Source organism: Gorilla gorilla, chromosome 16, assembly GCF_029281585.2.
Source record: "Gorilla gorilla gorilla isolate KB3781 chromosome 16, NHGRI_mGorGor1-v2.1_pri, whole genome shotgun sequence".
In the NCBI taxonomy this organism is placed as follows: Eukaryota; Metazoa; Chordata; class Mammalia; order Primates; family Hominidae; genus Gorilla; species Gorilla gorilla.
The window spans coordinates 100,504,915-100,530,363 of NC_073240.2; the positions used below are offsets into that span (position 1 = coordinate 100,504,915).

At 37.8% G+C, this 25,449-nt stretch overlaps 1 protein-coding gene across 1 annotated transcript in view; it reads left to right on the top strand.

The window, feature by feature from the left end:
- The window catches only part of LRRC28 (leucine rich repeat containing 28), a 137,033-nt gene that overhangs the window by 26,660 nt on the left and 84,924 nt on the right, over positions 1-25,449 (top strand). The window contains 2 exon segments of the mRNA XM_019011209.3: positions 9,252-9,289; positions 9,810-9,947. Of these exon segments, the coding sequence (XP_018866754.1) occupies positions 9,252-9,289; positions 9,810-9,947 (176 nt within the window).

Consider the following 25,449-nt stretch of genomic DNA (forward strand, 5'->3'; position numbering starts at 1 on the left):
AATTAGTTTTCATGATAGATTCTCTATAGAGTTTTCCAGGTATACTCTTATGTTGGAAAATACAGATAGTGTTACTTCTTCTTTTCCAGCTGTTATCCCTTTAATTACTTTCTTTAGTCTTATTGCATTGGCTAGTTCCTCCAGACAATGTGAAAGTGTCCTGGAGAGAGTGGACATCCTTGTCTTTCTTTTTTAAAAAAAATTTTTTTAAGACCGAATTTCACTCTTGTCACCCAGGCTGGAGTGCAGTGGCACAATCTTGGCTCACTGCAACCTCTGCCTCCTGGGTTCAAGCAATTCTCCTGCCTCAACCTCCTAGTAGCTGGGATTACAGGCATCCACCACCACGCCTGGCTAATTTTTGTATTTTTAGTAGAGACGGGGTTTCACCATCTTGGCCAGGCTGGCTTCAAACTCCTGACCTTGTGATCCACCTGCCTTGTCCTCCCAAAGTGCTGTGATTACAGGCGTGAGCCACTGCGCCTGATCCCTTGTCCTCTTTCTGACCTTGCTGGGAATGCCTCTAGGGTTTCCCCATTAAGAAAGATGCTGGCTTTACGGTTAAAGTGTCTGTAGTCTATTGTGTTAAGCAAATATTTACCTTTTTAATTATCTGTTGCTGCTTAACAACTTACCCCCAAATGTAGTGATTTAAAAGAATAAACATTCAATGTCTTGTATTTTCTGAGGCCCCAGAATCTGTGCCTGACTTAGCTGGGTGCCTTTGCCTCCAGGTCTCTTACAAAGCTGCCATCAAGGTTGTTGGCCAGGACTGCAGTCTCATCTGAAGATTTAACTGAAGAAGGATCTTCCTCTATTCACGTGGTTGTTGTCAGGTTCAATTCCTTGTAGGCTGTTGAACTGAAGGACTCCATTTCTTGCTTGATGTTGGCTAGAGCACTTCCCTCATTTCCTTGACATTTGGCCTTTCTATAGGATAGTTCACAACATAGCAACTGTCTTCCATCAGAGCAAGCAAGCCAAAGAGCAGGAGAGAGTATACACTTTCCCACAATCCCTGGTAATCACTAATGTACCTTCTGTCTCTATGGATACACCTTTTTCTGGATGTTTTATGTTAGTGGAATGAGACAGTATGTGACCTTTTGTATCTGGCTGCATTAACATAGCATAATGTTTTCAAGGTTTATTCATGTTGTAGCAGGTATCAGAATTAATTCCTTTTTATGGCTGAATAATACTCCGTTGAATAGATACATGACTTTTTGTTTATCTGTTCATCAGTTGATAGACATTTGTGTGGTTTCCACATTTTGAAAGCTTTTCCTTTTACAGTTTGTGGTTTGTCAGTTGTTTGTTACAACTGTTTCAAGCAGCTGTGAAGTTAAACAATTGCCTGTAATTTGTTTCAGTTTACAGTGGTTTTTGCCCTGGGCAATCTGCTACTCAGGTGGAATAAAGACAGCCTTGCAACTGGGTCTTCCAGGGAACCTTGAGACAAATCTTTGACAGTTCTCTGAGAAGGAAGCTTTGAAGGCACTCTAACGTGGTCCTACCCCCTTGCTACTGCTTTTCTCTTTGATTGTGGACTGTTGGTTTTTCAGGCTTCTGCAGAGCAGGAGAGTGGGGTTAGGACTAGAGCAAGCGAAAATACCATGAAGCCTACAACCCACTGTTCTTACTGACGTTCAGTCATTTTTTTCTTGAATAAATTCTCCCTGTATTACGGTAAGCCTTAGGTTCATTTCCAGAGTTCTCAACATGTAGCATTTGGACATTTCTGACAGTTTCTCATTGTTTTTATGGAAGAGAATTTTTGGAGGTTCTTACTCTACCACTGTTGCTCAAAATTTTTAGTTTTGTAAAAAACTGCTGGTTTACCAGATTAGCTGTCCCATTTTACATTTCCCCTGGCAATGTATGATTGTTCCAGCATCTGCACATCTTACCAGCATTTGGTGTTGTCTTTGTTATTTTAGTCATTTGGATAGATATGTGGTTTTTATGACATTGGAATTTCCATTTGTATTTCTAGAATGACTAATGGTATTGAACATCCTTTTGTATACTTATTTGTCATTGGCATCTTTTTTTGGTGAAATGCCTGTCCATGTCTATTGCTCATCTTCTAATTGTATTTTTTTTAATTTCTGAGTTTTAAGAGTTCTTTGTAAACTAGTTTTCTGTTCTATATGTTGTTTACAAATATTCTCTCCCAGTGTATAGCTTGTGTTTTCATCCTCTTTATGTTCTTTTGCAGAGCAAAAGTTTTACATTTTGATGAGGTCCAGTTTATCATTTTTTGCTTTGATGCATCCTGCTTTTGATGGCGAGTCTAAAAACTCTCTGTCTAGCCCTAGGTCCCAAAGACTTTCTCCTTTCCCCGCCCCCACCCCAAAGTCTTACAGTTTTTTATTGTACATTTATCACCTATATTTTAAAAATTTTTTTCTGGGATTAGAATTCTTAGTGACCTTTTTTTTTTTTTTTTTTTGCTATCAGCACGTTCATGATATTCATTATTCCCTGGCGTGCATAGTTTCTGAGGAAACATCTACAGTTGTTATATTTGTTCCTTTGTGTGTATGTGTCTTTTTCTCCGTTGGGCTACTTTGAAGGGTTTTCATTTTTTACACTAATTTTAAGGGTTTGATTTAGGTGTATCTTGTTGTAGTTTTCTTCTTTCTTACCTTTGAGATTCATGGGGCATCTTGGGGTTGTGTCTTAACAGTTTTTATCAAATTTGGAAAACTTTTGACATTGTTTTTTCAGATATTTATTTATATACCCTGTTCCTGGCCCCTGCTTGTGGAACTCTTACGTGTTTGTTAGACTGTTTAATACTGTCTCGTGGTCACTAAGACTTTTCATTTCCTTTTCAGACTTTTATTCCCTATGTGCTTCAGTTTGGACAAATTGTATGTTCTGTGTTAAAAGTCAGTAATATTTTCTTCTTCAGTGTCTAATGTACTATACTAATCCCACTCAGTGAAGTTTTCTCTTTGGTTACTGTATTTTTTTTTTTTTTAAGGGACAGGGTCTTGCTCTGTCGCCCAGGCTGGAGTGCAGTGGCTCTATCCTAGCTCATTGCAGCCTTGAACTCCTGGGCTCAAGGGATCCTCGCATCTCAGCCTCCCAAGTAGCTAGAAGTACAGGCATGCACCACCATGCCCAGCTAAATTTTAAATTTTTTCATAGACATGGGGATTTGCTGTGTTGCCCAGGCTGGCTTTCTGTGTGTGTTTTTGAGACAGGGTCTTACATTGTCACCCAGGAGTTACACTGGAGTGTTGTGATGCAATCATGGCTCACTGTAACATCAAACTCCTGGGCTCAAGTGATCCTCCTGCCTTAGCCTCCCAAAGCTCTGGGATTATGAGAGTGAGCCACTGTGCCCAGCCTGTTACTGTATTTATGATATTTGGAAGTTCTGTTTATTTTTCTTTATATCTTACAGTTCTTATAATGTTCATATTTTCATTTAAATAGCTGAATATAGTTATTATAGCTATTTTAATGTCCTGTTTGCTAATTCTGTCATCTGTGTCATACTGGTTCTATTTGTACTGACTGATTTTTCTCCTGGTTATGGGTCATATTTTCCTGATTCTTGGCATGTCTAATACTTTTTGATTGGATGGACCTTATAAAGTTTGCATTTTTGAGAGTCTAAATTTTATTGTGTCCCTTTTTTCTGGCATGCAGCTATTTGCAGTTTATTTTGATCCTTTTATGGCTTATTTTTATACTTTGTTAGGATCGGTGGTTAGGTTATCCCTATTACTAAAGCATGAGCTTTCCAGGATCTCTCTTGAATACCTCAAATGATCAACAAGGATTTGGCACACTTGCTCAGAACTTGAATGTCTCTCAACCCTGTGTGAGCTTTGCAGACTGTTCAGCTGATTGATTTTCAGCTGCTTTTTGCCTGGAGTACCTTTTATTTTTCTTCTATTATTTTTTCAGATGGGGGTCTCATTATATTGCTCAGGCTGGTCTTGAATTCTTGTCCTCAAGTGATCCTCCTGCTTCAGCCTCCCAAGTAGCTAGGGTTACAGGTATGACCCATGACCCACTGTGTCCTGCTAGAGTTTTTCTTATGTGTGTTTGTTCTAGAATTCAGCTATGAGTGAGGCCAAGGGATTCCCTATGTAAATTTTTGGAGGTGTTTTTTTTTTGTTTTTTTGTTTTTTTTTTGTAGCAGTAGCTCTCTCTTCTTCAGAACTTTACCCCACAACTTCCAGTTGCCTCAGGTTCCCTGAACTCTGATATGTGTCTCCACAACTCAGTAAGACTTCTGTACTTTGGGATTTCCTTCCTGTTCTACAGTCCAGAATTTGCCCCTAGGGCGAAAGCTAGGGAGATTGTGTGGCTTACTTCCTTTCTCTTAGGGAATATAGTCCTAGTTACCTTTGTTAATATCTGAAAATAATTGTTTCATGTACAGTCATGCACAGCATAATGATGTCAATGACAGGCCACATATGTAATGGTGGTCTCATAAGATTATAATACTGTGTTTTTACTGTACCTTTTCTATGTTTACATATGTTTAGATACACAAATACATCGTGTATCAGTTGTCTGATTGTGTTACAGTTGTCTACAGTATTCAATACAATAACATACTGTCCAGATTTGTAGCCTAAGAGCAACTACACCTTGTAACCTAGGTTTGTGGTAGGCTATACCATCTAGGTTTGTGTAAGAACACCCTATGATGTTTGCACAACAAGGAAATCACCTAACGACACATTTCTTAGAACATATCCCAGTCATTAAGTGGCACGTGACTGTATTTCATCTGGTTTTCTTGTTGTTTAGAACAGTTGGGCAAATCCCATTTACTCCATTGCTGTTATTCATCCTGACTGGAAGTAGAAGTCCTGTTTCTTTAATTAAAATTTTTTTTTTTTTTTAGATGGAATTTCGCTCTTGTCGCTCAGGCTGGAGTCAGTGCCACCGTCTCAGAGCACTGCAACCTCCGCCTCCTGGGTTCAAGAGATTCTTCTGCCTCAGCCTCCCAGGTAGCTGGGATTACAGGCATGCGCCACCATGCCCAGCTAATTTTTGTAGTTTTAGTAGAGATGGGGTTTCTCCATGTTGGTCAGGTTGGTCTCAAACTCCTCACCTCAGGTGATCCACCCACTTCGGCCTCCCAAAGTGCTGGGATTACAGGCGTGAGCCACCACACCCAAACTAAAAATTATTTTTTAATAACTTTTTTTATTTTGGAACAATTTTATATTTATAGAAAAGTTATAAACATAGTATGGGTCATACTGGTGTACCCCTTACCCAGTTTGTCCTGTTGTTAACATCTTAGAATTCCATGGTACAGGCCAGGCATGGTGGCTCATGCCTGTAATCCCAGCACTTTGGGAGGCCGAGGTGGGTGGATCACGAGGTCAGGAGTTTGAGACCAGCTGGACCAACATGCTGAAACCCCATCTCTACTGAAAATACAAAAAAAACTAGCTGGGTGTGGTGGTGCGCACCTGTAATCCCAGCTACTCAGGAGGCTGAGGCAGGAGAATCGCTTGTACCCAGGAGGCAGAGGTTGCAGTGAGCAGAGATCGAGCCACGGCACTCTAGCCTGGACGACAGAGGGAGACTCCGTCTCAAAAAAAAAAAAGGAATTCCATGGTACATTTGTCAAAACTAAGAAACTGACTCTGGAATATTCCTATTAAGTAAACATCATATTTAACATTTAAAAAAAACTGCCAAGCCATTTTCCAAAATGAGTATACCCCAAAGTGACATTCCCCACCAACAATGAATGAGAGTTCCTGCATTATTTGAGTAGAAGAGGAACATTTTATTTTAATAAGAACATTGAAACATCAACATTTCAACTACTCTGAAATTACCAAAATTAAGTAAAAGGAAGTGACTTAAATTTGAAAGTCCTAAGCCTGTGATTACAAATGACTCATAATAACTATAATAACAATAATAAGAGCATTCATTTAACTCTTACCAGGAGCCAAGCACTGTTCTAAGAGCTTTACATTTATTAATTCATTTAGTCCCTGCAACATCACAGATTAGGAGAGAGAGCAGTTCAGTAATTTCTCCATAGTCACATGGCTATTAAGGTGCTGGTAGTGTGGCTTCAGAGCCCGCTGTCTGATCCACTTTACCAGTAATGGTTCTTAATCGGTTGTACATCAGGGTTATTTGAGTTGAGATGGTGTTTCACTTGCTGCAGGATGGTTTTGGGTACCAATAAGACCCCTGGTGATTCTAATGTGCAGTCAGGATTGGCAACGCTCTGTTATCTTTTTTTAAAGATACATTTATTCAGCGTCATGATCACACTACTATATTTAGCAATCAACAGCATGAGTGCAAAAAAAAAAAAATCTACATTAAAACCCTTTGTTGGACTGCTTTACACTTTCCACAGAACAGAAACTAAAATAACCTGTTATACAGTTATTCACAAATACAGTCCTCGAGTTTTTTGCCCATATACCTGAGTATTTGTCTAAACCATGTCTTCTTTGTAGCAGGTAGGCCCTGCCACCACTGTGCTTGGCTGAGTTCACAAAACTGTTGTAACCTGTAGCTTTCCTGTCACTTCTCTTGCTCTCCTTTCCTGCTAAGCTTTGTTTCCTGGCAGTAATTAAAATCTTCTGACACTGCCATAGCTGCTGCTGCTGCTGGAACTGGCATAGCCACTTTGGTTTCATGGTTTGGCCAAGTATTGGACTCCACCCCCATAGGAGCCAGAGCTTCTGCCACCATTGTCCTCCCCTCATGGGGCCAAAATTTGAAGACTGACTATTGCAATTGTCAAAATCATTGTAGCTTCCACCACTTCCAGAGTTGCTTCCATCATTACCAAATCCATTGTAGCCATCCCCACTGCCACCATATCTACCATCACCATGGCTGCCACCAAACCCATCATGACTGCTGAAGTTTCCTCCACAACCAAAGTTGTCATTCCCATCAAAACCACCTCCACGACCACCACCAAAATTTCCAGAATCACTTCAGCCTCTTTGGCTGGATGAAGCACTAGCCATCTCTTGGCTTTGATGGGGCTTTCCTGACTTCACAGTTGTGGCCATTCACATTATGGTATCTCTGAATGACAGTCTTATCCACGGAGTCATGGTCATCAAAGGTTACAAAATCAAAGCCCCTTTTCTTGTCACTGCCTCAGTCAGTCATGATTTCAATCACTTCAATTTTTCCATACTGTTCAAAATAATCTTAGGTAATGTTCTTCAGTGTCTTTTTTAATGTCATCAACAAATATCTTTTTCACAGTTAAGTAGGCACCTGGTCTTTGAGAATCTTCTCTTGAGACGGCTGTCTTTAGTCCCACAACTCTTCCGTCCACCTTGTGTGGCTTTGCATTCATGGCTGCATCCACCTCCTCCGCAGTGGTATAGTGACAAACCCAAAGCCCCTGGCGTGCTTGCTGTTGGGATCTGCCATGACCACACAGTCCGTGAGCGTTCCCCATTGCTCAGAGTGACTCCTCAGGCTCTCATCGGTTGTTTCAAAGCTCAGGCCTCCAATGAAGAGCTTCCTCAGCTGTTCGGGCTCTTTAGGAGACTGACTTAGACTTGACGGCAGGGGGAGGAGAGACTTTAACGATGCTTCCTCAGCAGCATCCATGGGCAGCCACTGTGTACTATTTCATACAGCATCTTCATTATATGTAGATAATATTTTAAAGTCTGTTTGAAAAATTCTAATCATAATAGTGGGTACTTTAGTTCATATTTTGATTTGGACATTTTAATGTCTTTTTTATAGGTGGAACTTGAATTGAGGCAAGTATTTTGTTGAAAAAAATTTTTTAAATCAGTTCTCTATTTTGATTTAGGTATTCCTTCCTAAAATTAATGTTTAAAGAGTATTGATTTCACATACAGAAAGCAAGGAATGAAATGTATCATAGAGTAAATGGTGGGCTTATTTAAATTGTGTTATACCCAGCAGGTTAGTTAACCTTCTACAAAATTGATTTAATTCAACATAAAATAATCTTCATAAAATTATCAATTTTCTGTCTTACTTTGTGTTTATTGACATTTTAATATTCAATATTAGACTTTAAGAATGCAGAAGAAAACTTCTAAATTCTATTTAAAAGTACTTTATAAATTTTTTGTTTGTTTGTTTGTTTGTTTTTGTTTTTGAGACGGAGTCTCACTCTGTTGCCCAGGCTGGAGTGCAGTGGCACAATCGCGGCTCACTGCAACCTCCGCCTCCCAGGTTCAAGCAGTTCTCCTGCCTCAGTCTCCCAAGTAGCTGGGACTACAGATGCACGCCACCACGCCTGGCTAATTTTTTTGTATTTTAGTAGAGATGGGGTTTCACCTTGTTGCTCAGGCTGGTTGCGAACTCCTGAGGTCAGGCAATCCGCCCTCCTTGCCTCCCAAAGTGCTGGGATTACAGGCGTGAGCCACCGCGCCCGGCCATAAAGATTTATTTTTAAAGTACAATAAATAAAACCATAGGTTTGAAAATAAGGTTTACTAAAATCTTGTTCTCTTGTCTCTAAATCAATGATATAAATTTATTTTCTTAAATTATTGTTGTGTGATCTCCAGCATTCACTTGTTTTGCTCTGAATAGTTGGTTACTGATTGCAGGAAGTCTCCACCAGAGTGTGCTAAAGACACTGTAGTGGGAAAATTGTTACTTAGGCTTGCCTAGACTTCTCAGCCTCTGTGAAAAAGAAGATTTTTTAAGAGAAGCATTTGATTTCTTGTTACAAAATTTCTTTTGCCATGAAATAAATTCTGTACCTCAACAGTTGAGTATTTCTACAGACACTGTAAATGATGAGTGTTTAATCTGTTGTTGGTTCTCCATATGCATGCTAGCTAGAAATACCTTTATTTTGTGAAGTTATTTTTTAGAAACGAAAAGTTCATCTTCCTTTACACAATAGGTGTTGATTTTTCTTCACACAGTAAGTATAGTTTTTAAAGCCTGAATAAAATGAACTGGAAAAACTAGTAATTTGTGTTATGACGTTAAAAAGACCTTATAGTTTATCCATTGTGTACGCTTTTATTTTAAAATAACAACTAAATCAGTAAATAGATTTAATATTTGCAATTCTGGTACAAAATATTTTTCTCAAAGTATTATAAGTTAGCTGTGATAACCATTATTGTATGTTGATGCATTAGAGTAGGGTGTGAAAGTTGTGGCCTATTTATATTTGATAAATTTCTAAGTGAGCATTTTATAAACTGATTATCTGGCAAAAGTACTTAATGATAATAGCTGTTTTTTTTCTTTTTCCTTCCTAGATACCTGCACTCAAATAACATAGTTGTGGTTCCGGAAGGTATGTTTAACTTAAAAATTTTAGTTAGAAGATAATGTAGTTTGAGCTTTGCTTTATAAATAGATCAAATTTTATTTTTAAGACACCTTTAATTTTTTAGCTTCAAAACTGTTTTTCTTCTAATAAGTCCAGTTAAGAACTATAATTAAATAAATCTAAAATGGTTATAATGGTTAGGTAAACTATTGTTGGATAAATTGCTATTAGGTAGATAATAAGTTCTAAATTTAATAAATCTAGTTAAGAATTCTGGTCAGATAAAAAAAGCCCTGTGTATCATTTCTTGATTTATTTTAGTCTTAATGTTTTTATTTGTGCTGTATTTTAAGTTATATTTTATCTTGAGCTGGAAGTATTTATCACTTTCATGAACTTTGTTTGATCTGTGTTTTTACTATTTTGTGAGCAACTGAGACAAGGAAATTAAGTAGTAAAATATTTTAACTTGGAATACTTGCATTAAAGATTTGATGTAATACTTGAGTCAAATTCATTTTGCCTTCTCCTTTTCTCTTTGAAGCCATTGGGTCTCTTGTAAAACTCCAATGTCTGGATCTTAGTGACAATGCCTTAGAAATTGTTTGCCCAGAAATTGGTCGTCTGAGAGCTTTACGTCATCTTCGATTAGCTAATAACCAACTGCAATTCCTACCTCCAGGTAATCATAGTCTCTAGCACACTATAGTTTCTTGTCTATTATAAATCTATATTCATATTTCTCACTCTATGTCTAGGCAATGAGCTGTAGATGTATTTATAAGTATTTGTCCATTTGTTTGAAGATGAAACTAAAGAATGTGGGTGAAATATTACTAAGAGTCTTTTTTGTGATGCAAATGTAATAAGGTGGAATTTATATTTTAGATATAGCTATAATTACTACAGTTGTGCATTGCAACCAATATCCCTTTGAATCACTGCTCTGGCAAAATATTTGTACAAAGAGTTACTTCAGTTCTGAATTTCACATAAGAGAATTTAGGTGAACTTTGCGTGATATAATCATTTTACTATCCAAAAGTCAAATGCATACAATGTTTTCTCTCTTACTCTCCAGTGAGGTAACTAATGTACATTAACTTTTTTTTTTTTTTTTTTTTGAGATGGAGTCTTGCTCTGTCATCAGGCTGGAGTGCAGTGGCACAATCTCAGCTCACTGCAATCTCTGCCTCCCAGGTTCAAGCGATTCTCCTGCCTCAGCCTCCTGAGTAGCTGGGATTACAGGCGCGTGCCACCACACCCAGCTAATTTTTGTATTTTTAGTAGAGATGGGGTTTCACCATGTTGCCCAGGGTGGTTTCAATCTCCTGACCTTGTGATCCACCTGCCTTGGCCTCCCAAAGTTCTGGGATTACAGGCATGAGCCACTGTGCCTGGTTGACTTTTTTTTTCTGTTTTTAACAGAGTCTCACTCTGTTGCCCAGGCTCTAGTGCAGTGGCGTGATCTCGGCTCACTGCAGCCTCCGCCTCCCGGGTTCAAGTGATTCCCATACCTCAGCCTCCCAAGTAGCTGGGACTACAGGCGCGTGACGCCATGCCTGGCTAATTTTTGTATTTTTAGTAGAGACAGGGTTTTGCCATGTTGGCTAGGCTGGTCTCAAACTCCTGATGTCAAGTGATCCACCTGCCTCAGCCTCCCAAAGTGTTGGGATTATAGGTGTGAGCCACCATGCCTGACCTAGTATGTTAACTTTGATTTTAAAAGGAATCATACTAAAATTTAGTACAACAATTTAAATTTGAGCCTTAGGATTTTCAGTTCTGCCTGATGCACATGTAAATAAATTATGAATGTGCCTTATAGATAGGCAGTACTAAAATCTTGCATTTTATTGAGAGCCACCATTAAACCCTTTGATTTCTTGGGAGGAGCATCCAGAGACCTTGCTTTGTGAATCCACATGTTAGCAAATTCCACTGTCATATATGGTTTCCTATATTAAAAAAAGATAGATAATTAAAAAATAAAAAACTTATGCTCCAGGTATTATATGAAAGTTACTGCGTATTCAAGAATGAGCAGAGAAAGATACAGATGTTAATTTGTCTGAGATTATTTTTATTCTTTTGAGTAAAACCAACTCGAGAACACCAACCAGCCTTTTAGTGTATCTAAGTGAAATATGTGACTCAAATAAAATTACAAATTACTACCTGTCATAGAACTTCAGGGTTACAAGAGAATGTTAAAAATTATGCATGTTAAACCCGTGAATGAAAAAGTCTATGGTATTTCTTTGTTTTTTCAAGTACAGAAATGTCTAAATTAAAACATACTAATGGATTAATTTTTAGACTTTATGTTCTGGCCTTAATATATAGATTCAATACTGTGTATAAAAATGGCACCAGTCAGGCTGGGCGCAGTGGATCACACCTGTAATCCCAGCACTTTGGGAGGCCGAGGTGGGTGGATCACCTGAGGTCAGGAGTTCGAGACCAGCCTGGCTAACATGGTGAAACCCCGTCTCTGCTAAAAATACAAAAATTAGCCGGGTGTGGTGGCATTGTGCCTATAGTTTCAGCTACTTGGGAGGCTGAAACAGGAGAGCTGCTTGAACCTGGGAGGCGGAGGTTGCAGTGAGCCGAGATTGCACCACTGCACTCCAGCCTGGGTGACAGAGTGAGACCCCGCCTCAAAAAAAAAAAGAAAAGAAAAAAATGGCACCAGTCAGCAGTGACTGTATTTTAAAAAATAATTTTTTTATTCTCATATAATGAATGTCTTATTTTTTCTAACTATAGTTAATATAAAAATTTTTGACACAATACAGGAATATGGTCTTTCCTTTATTGTATATCATCAGGCCAATGGTGTTTCATCATTCTAGCTTTCATCAAGTTTGTACATTCAGATACCCAGAAAAAGAGATACTCTTTTGAAGATTGCCTAGAAAATGTATCAGTAAAGATAATACTTTACATTTTCCTAACATTTTCCTATATGAAACTTACATAAGATATACAACCAAAATTCATGAATATAATGCTGTATTTATGAACTTTTTTTTACATACATTTAAAGAGTATACAAAAAATACAGTTCTGCCAGGCATGGTGGTTCACATCTGTAATCCCACCACTTTGGGAAGCTGAGGCAAGAGGATCAGGATCGCTTGAAGCCAGGAGTTTGAGACCAGCCAGGGCAACATAGTGAGGCTTTGTCTCTACTAAAATCCAACAATAAAAAAAAAAAAAAATTAGCCATGCATGGTGACACACACCTTAGTCCTAGCTGCTTGGGAGGCTGGGGCGGGAGAATCTCTTGAGCCCAGGATATCAAGGGCTGCAGTGAACTCTGATTGCAGTATTGCACTCCAGCCTGGACAACGGAGTGAGACTCTGTCCCCAAACCCCCGCAAAAAACAATTCTGTGATAAACCATTGTTCTGGGTGTTGTATTATTCTGTGTTTTCCTGTAATATAAAAACATGATGTGGTAGAATATGGTCATTGCCTTCCATTATATATTCTTAGAGGTTAAGGATGTACTTCTAATATTAATCATTGACTGCTTCTTAGTAACCAGTGAAGAGTATATGTTTTGTGACTACTTTCATATAATTTATTTATATCTCACCTGTTACACAAGAAATTCGAGGCGTATACTTGTGATTTTATTTTCTTAGGTTTGTTTCTATTTGTGTTTGGTTTTGCTTGTTTTGAGTAAAATTATATACCTTAATAGTTATACATTTTGGATAGGAACTTTTGACTGAGCCATGTATATAGGCTTTATTATTTCTTGCCACCATGAGTAGTACTTGACTGGGTCTTATGAATTATTTGATACACTTTATACATCTCATGAGGTGATTTCAGATGTTATGATTTAAGTCTGTAAGGGGCTAAGCACACGTCCCCTAAATGCTTGATTATGTTTGGAGACATACTGTGGGAGGGTATTCTAAAGGTGGGAAAGAAATGTGAGGGGCTGTGATGTTATCCCCATTTGACCACAGTAGGCACCAGTTGATATCTGCTTAATAAACCCCTTGTCCATAGTCCATGCTGAGACTTGTCACATGTTATATTCTCTTAAAAGACTTAACATTTTACCGTGTTTCTTTGTTGTCATTGAAAAGCCTTTGAATATAATTTTATAATTTTATATCCAGTATTTAAAATTTGCCAGTTAGTTTTCAAAGTGGTTATGCCGTTTTACACTGTTCTCTCAGCAATATATGAGAGGTGCAGTTACTCCACATTCTTGTCAACATTTGGTGTTGTCTGTTTGTTTAGCCATCATAGTGGGTGTGAAGTAGTATTGCATTTTTTTGAATTTCATTTAATTTGCATATCTCTCTTGACTGATGTTATTTGGCACCTTCTCATTATTTATGGGCTATTCCAAATCTTTTTGAATTATAGGAGATATCTCCATGCTTTAAAGACCAGCTGCCAGCAGGTTCAGTTGCTGAGGAATTCTCTTTGCTCTCCAGTTTGGCTTCTGACTTTCTGTGCCTCGAGAGCTCTTTGAGTCCTGCTGCTCCATCCTTGGCCTGTAAAGGTTGACTATCATTGCCCTGTACTCTGTGATGGTGGGTCTTGCCTCTGAGAAGTTTCTCTTGGCTTTTCTGTTACTGCCTATCCTCCAGGTTTTCCCTTGCTGGAAGCCTAGTGTACATTGAGGAGATTATCTCAGCTCTTGCTCTCTTTTCTTGCCCTCATTTTTGGTAAAGGTTGGTGGGACGGAGTGTGTGTGTGTCTGTGTTGAGCAGGGGGATTTATTAATCGTACAGTCTTTCTATACCTACGAATCCTCTGGGTTCTACATGGGTATGTCCACATATAGCTTTCAAAGTTAGACTGATTTTTCTTTAACCCTTGTCTATGGCAGATTTCTTTTCCCACCTCTATTTCAGTCAGGGATGATAGCAGCCGAGGATCTCTTGTCTTTGAAAATGTGCTTCTCACTCTTTGGAGTTGATTTACATTTCCCCATGTCCTCAGTCTCTGATGGGTTTTTATTCAGCTTGTTTTAGTTGTTAGGGTGAGAGTGATGATCTCTTTGGAGTTTCTATTTTCAAATTGGAATTAAGTCCTCCTTCTTCCCAACTGACTTCCACCATTTGTTTCTGGTTCCTCTTTGCTTCCTTTCTATTTTTGGATTACTTGAGTTTGTTTTAGTGTTCTGCTTTATTTCCTCCATTGGCTTTTTGGCTTTTCTCTAGGGTTCACAATATCCTCCCTTAACTTACTACATTTAGAATATTGTGCCATTTCATACAAATTACATGCATTTTTATATTATTGTGCATATTTTACAACAGTATACTTCGTTTTACCCTCCTCCTTTTGTACTACTGTGTCATATATTTTATTTCAATGTATGTTGTAAACTCCATTAGATAATATTATTTTTGCAAGTCAGTTGTCTGTAAAATACTGAGGTTGGGCGCGGTGGCTCATGCCTGGAATCCCAGCACTTTGGGAGGCCAAGGTGGGTGGATCACCTGAGGTTGGGAGTTCAAGACTAGCCTGACTAACATGGAGAAACCCCGTCTCTACTAAAAATACAAACTTAGCCAGGCGTGGTGGCGCATGCCTGTAATCCCAGCTGCTCAGGAGGCTGAGGCAGGAGAATCGCTTGAACACAGGAGGCAGAGGTTGTGGTGAGCTGAGATCACGCCATTGCATTCCACCTGGGCAACAAGAACGAAACTCTGTCACAAAAAAAAAAAAAAAAAAAAAAACCTAAAAAATATTTACCTGAATATTCACCGTTTCCTGTGCTTTCTATTCTTCTTTTCTTAAGAGACACAGTCTTGCTGTGTTGCCCAAGCTGATCTCAATCTCCTGGCCTCCTAAAGCACTGAGATTACAGGTGTGAGCCACTGCACCTGGCCATTTTTTCCTCTAGATTTAGTTTCCATCTGTCATTTCTCTTCAGCCTGAAGTATTTCCTTTAGTATTTGTTTTAGTGCAGTTCTACTGGCAGTGAACTATCTCAGTTTTTCTTTATGCAAAAATGTTATTTAATTTTCACTTTTGAAGAATATTTTCTCTGGAAATAAAATTCTGGATTGACAAGACTTTTTTCTTTGAGCACTTTAAGGAAGATCTTCCATTATTTCCTGGCCGCCATTGTTTCTGATGAGAAGTCAGCCATAATTTGTATCATTGTTACCCTGTATCTTTTTCTATGACTGCGTTAAGATTTCTCTCTTTAATCTTTTATCTTTATCTTTGGTATTAGCAGTTTGTATATGATGTGTCTTGATACAGGATTTTTTATATTTACCCTTCTTGGGGTTTTCTTTATTCCCAAATTGGCAAGTTTCCTTTTATTATTTCTTCAAATATTTTTCTGTTCCACATTTCCTCTCTTTCTGGAACTCTGGTTACACACATTAGATAACTTGGTATTCTTCTACGGGTCAGTGAACTTTGTTCTTCTTCTTTTTTTTTTAATGTAATGTTTTTCTTGCCCTTATCTCAAGATTAGAAGATATCTGTTGATCTGACTTCTACTTACTGTTTGTTTTATGCTCTCCAGTGTGTTAGTTTTTATGCTCCTCTGTCTTAATCCATTCAGGCTGCTGTAAACAAATACCATAAATGGGGTAGCTTATAAACAACAGAAATGTATTGCTGAGTTCTGCAGGCTGGGAGTTCCAAGATCAAGGTGCCAGCAGATCTGGTGAGGGCTTGTTTTCTGATTCATAGATGACACTTTTTCACTGTGTTCTCATATGGTGGAATGGAGCAAGGCAGCTCTCTGAGGCATCTTTTGTAAGGGCACTAATTCCACTCATGAGGGTTTCACCCTTAGGACCTCCCAAAGGCCCTACCTCCTGAGACCATTGCATTGGTGACTAGGTTTCAACATATGAATTTAGAGGTGGGGACACAAACATTCAAATCATAGCACCCTCTTGACCTCCTCACAGCCTTTTCATCTTTGGGGCCCTGTCCTGCATCTTTCAGGTGCTTCACTTGCCCCCAACTCTGATCTATTTTTCTTCAGCTCTGCAGGACTGGAGCTCTGTTTAGGTTCCATTTCCCTGTGCCATGGCCCAAAATATGCCCCATGGCAGAAATTCAGGTCCAACATGGGGCTCGCCTCTTGTGTTCCCTAGATTTTAAGGATTGTAGTTCTGGGTCGCCTGTCCATTGCTTGAAAACAATTGCTTCATATGTTTTTGAGTAGTTCATTGTGTTTTGGCGGGAGGCACGTCTGGTGTGAGTTACCCTGTCATGTCTGGAAGTGGAAGTCCTATTAGATGTCCTTTGATTTCTGATCCGATTGCTTCCCTGCATTCTTTTATATATGTGTTTTTGTTGCTGCTGCTGCTGCTGCTGTTAAGCGTGTGCCACTTAAACATTTACGTATTGCTTTTCCCTACACCTGGCATCAAAACTATAACATTATTTGTCATAGAACATATTTAAACTAATTGTCTCCCAATGACATTTTGTAATTTGATTGTATAAAATTATGTAATCTATTATGAAGAGAATTACTGTGTAACTAGAAATAAAGGATTGTTGGGGAAAGGCTTCCATCGGTACAGGGCCCCTTTCTGATTAAACCTCGCTAAACATCACAAAGTCCAATGGATGTTTGAGGAGACAGAAAGAACAGCCAATCTTTAATAGTCGAGAAATCTGACACCTTTGTGAGTTGCTGTAAACACTGAATTACCATGAGAGAAGGTTATAGTAACAAAGAAACAACAAAAAGTAACCAACAGTCAGAAAAGATGTTGCTTACATCTGGCATATAAATCAGCCTATTTTTAAAAAATACTTTTATCCTTGAAAAGTTGTTTTGCGTACCAAAAAAGGAAGGATTTTTAGCCCAAGTTAATAGCATGAATCTGTTGTGTTTTAATGGCTGAAAGTATGCACAGACAGAAATGTGTACCACATATAACCAGCATATGTTCCTAAAACCCAGGCTTCAAGTGTAGTCAAATATATTACCATTTTTTTCTTAAAATTTACTTTTTCTCCAATTGAACCTCTGTAGGTTTATTGGAATGAAATTTAGTATCCTTTCTTAGGTCTGTCCCATTGCCACCTGAATTGTTGTGAAGCCTCTGTGTTTATTGATCTCATGTGGAGGTGAAGAGGAGTGGATCAGCCTTTTTCCTACAGAGGACATAAAAACAGCCAGAGCCTGGTCCTCTAGGGCTTCTGCTGTTGCTTACTACTCTGTTGTTGAGAGTGTATTGGCATAGGCTGCTGTTCTGCAGCACAGGCTGCAGTGATTTTTCAGAGGTGCTGATCCCACCTTGTAGTTACAAGCCTGGGCACAGGTGCTCCATGTTTGAATTCCCTGTGTTACAGTTTCTAGGAGTGACAGGTGGCCCAAGAACACTGGGTCAGCCCTGGTTTCCTCATCACTTCCATTGTGCCTACATACTATGTGATTAGTTCAGAAGGAGAACAAAGCAGTTCTCATTTTGAATCCTCAAAACACGAAGTGTGTTATTGTGCCTCCTGTCCCCAGATATTCAAGGCTCTTCACCCCACGTTACCCTCCTTAGGCAAATACCATGGTAATTTTGGGTGATTTACTCTTCTGGGAGACTCAGCTTTTCACTGATTACACATCAGTCTGGTAAAATAACTAGCTAGCACTTCTCTCACTAAAAAAGAATCTAAAAAATTAATCTCTGGCAGAGCATCCTTCTGGTGTCACCAGGCTATATATGTGTGGTCAGCAATATACGTAAATAGATTTTCTCTATTTTGTGGGGTTATCTGCATGACTGGAGGGGGGACTTGCTGTTTCATCTGCTTAACAAAATAGTATTTACTGCTGCAAAGTATGCCATGCTATGTGCTAGAGAAAGTGGGCACTAAGAAGGAAAACAAAATCTGGACCCAGACTTAAAGGGAGCTTATAATATTTTATTGTCTAATATTTAAACTGCATGTAGTACTTGCAAAGAAGGGATTAGACAGAGAGGAGAGAGAAGGAAGTATTGAGTGTGTTATTGTAGCTTGTGATTATCTTGGTACTCAGTGCTGAGACTTGAAATACCCATTTTGACAACTAATGGGTAGAGGGACAAAATCTAACAATCTGCCTCAGCTTGCTAGATGACCACTGAATAAATTATCTGCCAGATACAAAAATAATTAGCCGGGTGTGGTGGTGGGCGCCTGTAATCCCAGCTATTCCGGAGGCTGAGGCAGGAGAATCGCCTGAACCCGGGAGGCAGAGGTTGCAGTGAGCCAAGATTGCACCATTGCACTCCAGCCTGGGCAACAAGAGCAAGACTCTGTCTCAAAAAAAAAAAAAAATATCTACCAGAGCCCTAAACTCGTATTCAGAACATGTTCTTTCAGTCACTTTATATTTTATTTTATTTTAGGGGCAGGATCTCACTCTGTCACCCAGGCTGGAGTGCAGTAATCGTAGCTCACTGCAGCCTTGACCTCCTGGGCTCAAGTCATCCTCCTGCCTCAGCCTCCTGAGTAGCTGGGACTATGGGCATGTACCACCATGCCTGGCTAATTTTCTTTAATTTTTTTTTTTTGGTAGAGGTGGGGTCTTGCTGTGTCACCCAGGCTGGTCTCAAACTCCTGGCCTCAAGTGATCCTCGTGCTTTGGCCTGCCTAAATGCTGGGTTAAAGGTGTGAGTCATCATGACTGGCCCTCAATGACTTTCATAGACCTAAAGTTACTTTATTATTAATTGTAACTTTGTAATGGATATAGTACTTTATTAGTAAAGTAACTTTATAGTATAATTAAATATACATATATTAATAACTTTATAATAACAGAGATTTTAAATTTAGATTTTTACATAAAATTGTGATAAAACAGATTTCTCAGAAAAATATTTTTACTATAGATAAACTATCAGCTATTGTAAAATGTTTTTACAAATGAAGCTAAGGCTTTTCAATTTTATTTACAAACTTTTACAAGCTTTGAAAATTTGGCAAAACCTTAGGATAAAAATGACTGTTAAAATTATTCTAAAAGAAAAAAGGTTTTGTTTTCTGAACGATGTGTCCTTCTCAGTGACAAATACATACAGAAAATACTCCTTTTTAGGAAAAGTGTAAAGGGAAATGGTAGAAAACTTGCCAGATATCTAAAAAACAAAAGTTCATTGCTACAATACTTTAAAAAAAAAAAAAGGCAAAAGAAGAAAAGTTGGTTGCTTAGACTTGGAAAGCCTCTGCCATCAATCATGCTTACTGCACGTTGAGCTCCTTTCCAGGGTGCGTTCCTTTGTGAAAAGATTTAAAAGCAACTAACACTATAACCCAAGTGATCCAAATTCACTTCACATGCAGTACTTCTTATAGAATTAATTTATGACAGCATGGTGTATTATAGGCTTGGTGCTGTATGGGAACAGTGATGACAGCACTGAGGTCGGTTAAGGAGGGCTTAAGGAGAAGGCAGATGTGACGTGTGGGGACTAAGCTGGTGTGAGAGCAGTATGCAGGAGCAAATGATTTGGTTTGGGTATTTTCCACCATTTATCTCTGAAATGTATCTGTCTCATAATCCGTCATACACACTACTTCCAGCATGCTCTCTCTCAAATACAGATTTGACCAACTATTACCCCAGTTTAAAACCCTTCATTTAAATAAATTGCTGAAAATGTTGTGGTTGCATGATAGAAGCCTATACTGAGTTCATAACTATTTGTTTATGAGGAATACCAGGAATGGGGACATTTTAAAAAACCTGATAAATATAGAAGTGTTTTTAATCTTTTCAAGTGAATTTTCTTGAGAATATGTGTTTTCTTAGACACAACCTATTAATAAGACTTCAGAGGTCTAATTGTGAGATGGAGTCTCGCTCTGTTGCGCAGGCTGGAGTGCAGTGGTGCAATTTTGGCTCACTGCAACCTTCGCCTCCTGGGTTGAAGTGATTCTCCTGCCTCAGCCTCCCAAGTAGCTGGGATTACAGACATGTGCCACCACACCCAGCTAATTTTTGTGTTTTTAGTAGAGATGGTGTTTCACCATGTTAGCCAGGCTGGTCTCCAACTCCTGACCTCAGGCAATCCGCCTGCCTCTGCCTCCCAAAGTGCTGGGATTACAGGTGTGAGCCATTGCGCCTGGCTTTGTTATTTTTGTATCTAAATCAGCTTGCAATATTTTAGATGTGGCATGGAGTAATTTCTACCATACCTTTTGCTGTCTTGGCAAAATGTGGTTTAATACTTCGTTTTTACTAAAGAACTTTCAATTATTAAAATATATGAATAGTGATTTGATGTATTGCATTTGTTAACCAAACTTTGGCAAAGTATGTTTTGGATAAATACATTAACAAAGATAGCATTTTCATCTGTAATTATTTTATAGTTTCAGCTAATTTTTCTACCTTGATTTCAATATATTTAAATGATTTAGTTGATTTTTCTACCTTGATTTCAATATATTGTTTTGTGACATGATCAGAAAATTATGATTTTATGTAAATTGTGAAGAAAAAGTAATAAAGACAATATATCTACATGTATTATGTAGATTGATATAATATAGATTTCATATATAGGTACACATAATATAGATACCAAAATAAGTGTTTCTTAAAAATTAATGTATTTAATATACAGAACGTTTTATTTTTCATTTATTTGAACATGCTGTTGCTTTACTTCATCTGTAAATTGTGTTTTAACTTGTTAAAGGTTTCAATTTAAATCAGATTTCTGTTCTGCAAGTAATTTTAGAGTTAACGCTTGTTTTAATGAGTGAAAAGCTTTATGATTTGCCAAGGGTCAATGTAATGAGAAGTAATTTTTACAATGTTGTTTGATATTGTTTGTTATGAACCCCCCCACTCAATGTGCATAATAGTTCTTTGTTTAATCCTTTTTATTAAAGCTTTTATTAAAAATTGACATTTTAAGCAGATACCTTTTTTTGAGAAGTTTTGGTTTTCACTGTGTATTTTTTGTAGGTAGTAGGAAAACATGAAGTCAAAACTGGCTGTGGAAGTGAGGAAGCACTCAAAAAATGAATATCTTTATATGCTTATAACAAATATCACTAGTTGTTTATATGTCTGATCTACTTCTTAGCTGGATCTGCTGACATCTCTGCTCCTGACGTAATCTGAAAGAGAATTAAAGCCCGGCAGAGCTGTTTGATGACTTTTTTAAATTTCAGAAGTTTGGCATTCTTCACTTTAGTATGAATTTACAAGACTAATATTAGTGACTTAGTGTTTTTTTTTTTTTAATAACAGCAGGTTTTGTGGAAGTCATGTTATTTTCTTATATATTTAGGTCGTAGCATGAATCCATTTTTCTTAAATGAGATAGTTTTTACTGTAATTTCATAGTCATTATAAGATGTTGAAATAATTAAAAAGTATTCTGAAAAAAAAAGGCTGAAAGATATATATGGATGTTTATAGTAATATAAAGTCTTAGAATTTTTATCTATTTTTACCTAGTTTTAAAATATAAATGCATATTTTTCTGAAGGAAAGTACAAGTCTCATATATAAAATTAAAATTTTAATTATTAAAATATTCAATTGAGTAATCAAATAATACTTATAATTTTTTGTTTACAGGCTATGAAAATAGTGTTTAAAGCAGAACAAATGTACATTGGAAAATATTTTTAAAGGTATGCACAATTGGCCGGGCACCATGGCTCATGCCTGTAATCCCAGCACTTTGGGAGGCCGAGGTGGGTGGATCACTTGAGGTCAGGAGTTTGAGACCAGCCTGGCCAAGATGGTGAACCCTGCTTCTACTAAAAATACAAAAATTAGCTGGATGTGATGGTGTGCATCTGTAATCCCAGCCCCTCAGGAAGCTGAGGCATGAGAATCGCTTGAACCCAAGAGGCGGAGGCTGCAGTGAGCCAAGATTGTGCCACTGCACTCCAGCCTGGGTGACAGAGTGAGACCCTGTCTAAGAAAATAAAATAAAATAAAAAGTGTGCACAGTTATGCACATTGTTGCATATATGTCCTGAACCAAAATTATGATTTCTGTGGTGCTATTCTTCTTTTACTTGATATCTCTAGGAGACTGAATACTACATGTTCAAAAATGTGAGATAATTTTTCTGTACAGCTCTGTGTACATAATCAGTGAAGGAAGAATCACCATTACTGTTTTATATACACAGGGTGTTGTCTTGCAGTATTTTTATCCATCAGAGGAGCTGCTCTTGTTCAGAGATAAGTTTCAGTAACTCATTCTCTTTAAGTGAGAAGATCCAATAGCATAGTTGAATATGTATTTTACAAAGACCAAATCCCTAAATTATTTAGCAATCTAAGAGTCAAATATTTGTATTGTTTTTAAGTGTATGTTATATTAAATACAGACTATAGAATACTATTTTTTAAGTAAAAGGGAAGTGAACATTTTAACCTTTTTCTTTTGAGACTCTTAATAAAATCAGCTTCATAAATCAGAGTTACTAATAATTTTATCTATTCTGTACTTCTTAATTTTTTCCTAAATTACCAACCACCATATCTATTTTATTTGAATATTCTTGGTTTGCTTATGATATCCTGTGAAATTGCATTTGAACTTTATAGATAAAACTATTTAAGTCTCCCACAACGGAATTCCATGGAACTTTAAGTACTATAAACTTTCAATAAGGCAAAAGCCTATAAAATTATTGTTACTTGATCCCTCTATGTCTCCATTTTCTTATCCAATGTGGTAGGTAAATTTTAACATGGTGGATTCTGATATTCATTCTACCATTAAAACTCAACATTTTTAAATTTATACTAGCTCTAGCAGGTTTGATTTTATGGAGGACTTAAAATGATGCCTTTGAAAATTTGCTTCTGCTGCTAAAAGAGATGACATAATAGGGTGTGAGAGTTTACATATTACCAGTGTTTGTTTCCTATCGGTAGCTTAAATTTCTAACTACTTCTAAATCAGAAACATATGTAAAATTATGATATATAATGGTATGACAAGAAAGAGAACCTGTATTTCCTTATCCCCAGGGCATTATCTATACTGATTTACAATGTGTGTTCCATACATCACTTTTTTTTTCTACATACCACTCTTAAATGTCATCTAAATAATATCTTCTTAAACTTTATAACAATGTCAGTAATTTTGTTCTTGGTGTGAGTTAATAATTTTTTTTTTTTTTTTTTTTTGAGACGGAGTCTTGCTCTGTCACCCAGGCTGGAGTGCAGTGGCACGATCTCAGCTCACTGCAAGCTCCACCTCCCGGGTTCACACCATTCTCCTGCCTCAGCCTCCTGAGTAGCTGGGACCACAGGTGCCCGCCACCACGCCCGGCTAATTTTTTTGTATTTTTAGTAGAGATGGGGTTTCATCGTGTTAGCCAGGATGGTCTCGATCTCCTGACCTCATGATCCACCCGCCTCGGCCTCGCAAAGTGCTGGGATTACAGGCTTGAGCCACCGCACCTGGCCAAGTTAATAATTTTTTAAGCTATTGATTTTCTTTGTGTGTGTGTGTGTTTTTGTTTTTTTTTTTTTTTTTTTTTTGAGATGGGCAATAAGTTTCACTCGTTGCCCAGGCTGGAGTGCAATGGCGCGATCTTGGCTCACTGCAACCTCTGCCTCCCCGGTTCAAGCAATTCTCCTGCCTCAGCCTCCCAAGTAGCTGGGATTACAAGCATGTGCCACCAAGCTATTGATTTTTTAACAGCTGTATTGAAGTGCAATTTATATGCCATAAAATTCATCGTTTTACATGTACAGTTAATTAACTTTATTCAGTGTCCACAGTTTAGGAACCGTCAGTACAATCTAGTTTTAGAAGACTTCCGTCATTGCAAAAAGTTCCCTGGTGCCTGTTTATTGCTAGCCTCTGTTCTCACCCGCAGTCAACCACTGATCTTGCTTTTTGTCTCTATAGTTTTGACTTTCCAGAAATTTCATGTAAATGTACATAACCTCATGTTTTAGTAGTTTAAATGTATATAACCTCGTCTTTTATTGCTTAGTAATGTTTTATTGTATGGATATGCCATATTTGGTTTATTCATCAGTTGTTTATTTAGGCTGTCTCCAGTTTGGGCTGTTAGGAATAATGTTGCTATGAACATTTGTGTACAGGCTTTTTGTAGGCATATGTTTTCTTTTCTCTTGGATAAATACCTAGGAGTAGAATTGCTGGATGTATTTTTAACTTTGAAAGAAACTGCCAAACTGTTTTCCAAAGTGGCTGTACCATTTTACATTCCCACTAGCAGTGTATGAGGGTTCCAGTTCCTCATCCTTGCCAGCATTTGGTATCTTCAGTCTTTTTTATGGTAGCTATTCTAGTTGCTGTATAGTGGCATCTCATTGTGTGTTAAATTTGCGTTTCACTGATAACTAAAGATTAAGCACCTTTTCATGTGTCTATTTGCCATCTCTTTGGCAAATATTAACTATGCCTATCTTTTGGCCATTTTTAAATTGAGTTGTTTATTTTCTTATTATTGTATTGTAAGAGTTCTTTATGTATACTGGTGTTAATGGATGATTTTCATAAAAAAGCTAAGATCGTGACGCCCATACAGATATAAAAAATTTAAAATGTGGCAAAGCTTTTATTTAACTTATTAATGAGTAAATTGATAAGGTGTTATAACCAGTTCAAGGAGAATCCCTAGAACACACACATTCAAAGATCAAGAATATAAAAATGGCCTGGGCACGGTGGCTCATGCCTACAATCCTAGCACTTTGGGAGGCCGAGGCGGGAGGATCACTTGAGGTCAGGAGTTTGAGATCAGCCTGGCCAACATGGTCAACATGGTGAAACTCCGTCTCTACTAAAAATACAAAAATTAGCTGGGTGTGGTGGTGCATGCCTGTAATCCCAGCTACTCAGGAGGCTGAGGCAGGAGAATCACATGAATCCGGGAGGTGGAGGTTGCAGTGAGATGAGATCTCACTATTGCACTCCAGCCTGGGGGACAAGAGTAAAACTCCATTGCAAAAAAAAAAAAAAAAAAGAATATAAATGAATATTCAAATGGAGGCAAAGCTAGTTTTCTCAACAAAGACAGAGCATTGTCCCCCCACTGGATGTGATTTATGTGTGTGTTTATAAACAAGAATTGTTTACATTGTTATCAGTTATCTATAGTTTACAGAATTGTAAAATTGCTGTCAGAGACTCAGTATCAGATAACCTGTACAGATATACTAGAGACCAAGGTTAGAAAACTCTGACCTGTGGGCCAAGTCTAGCACTTCA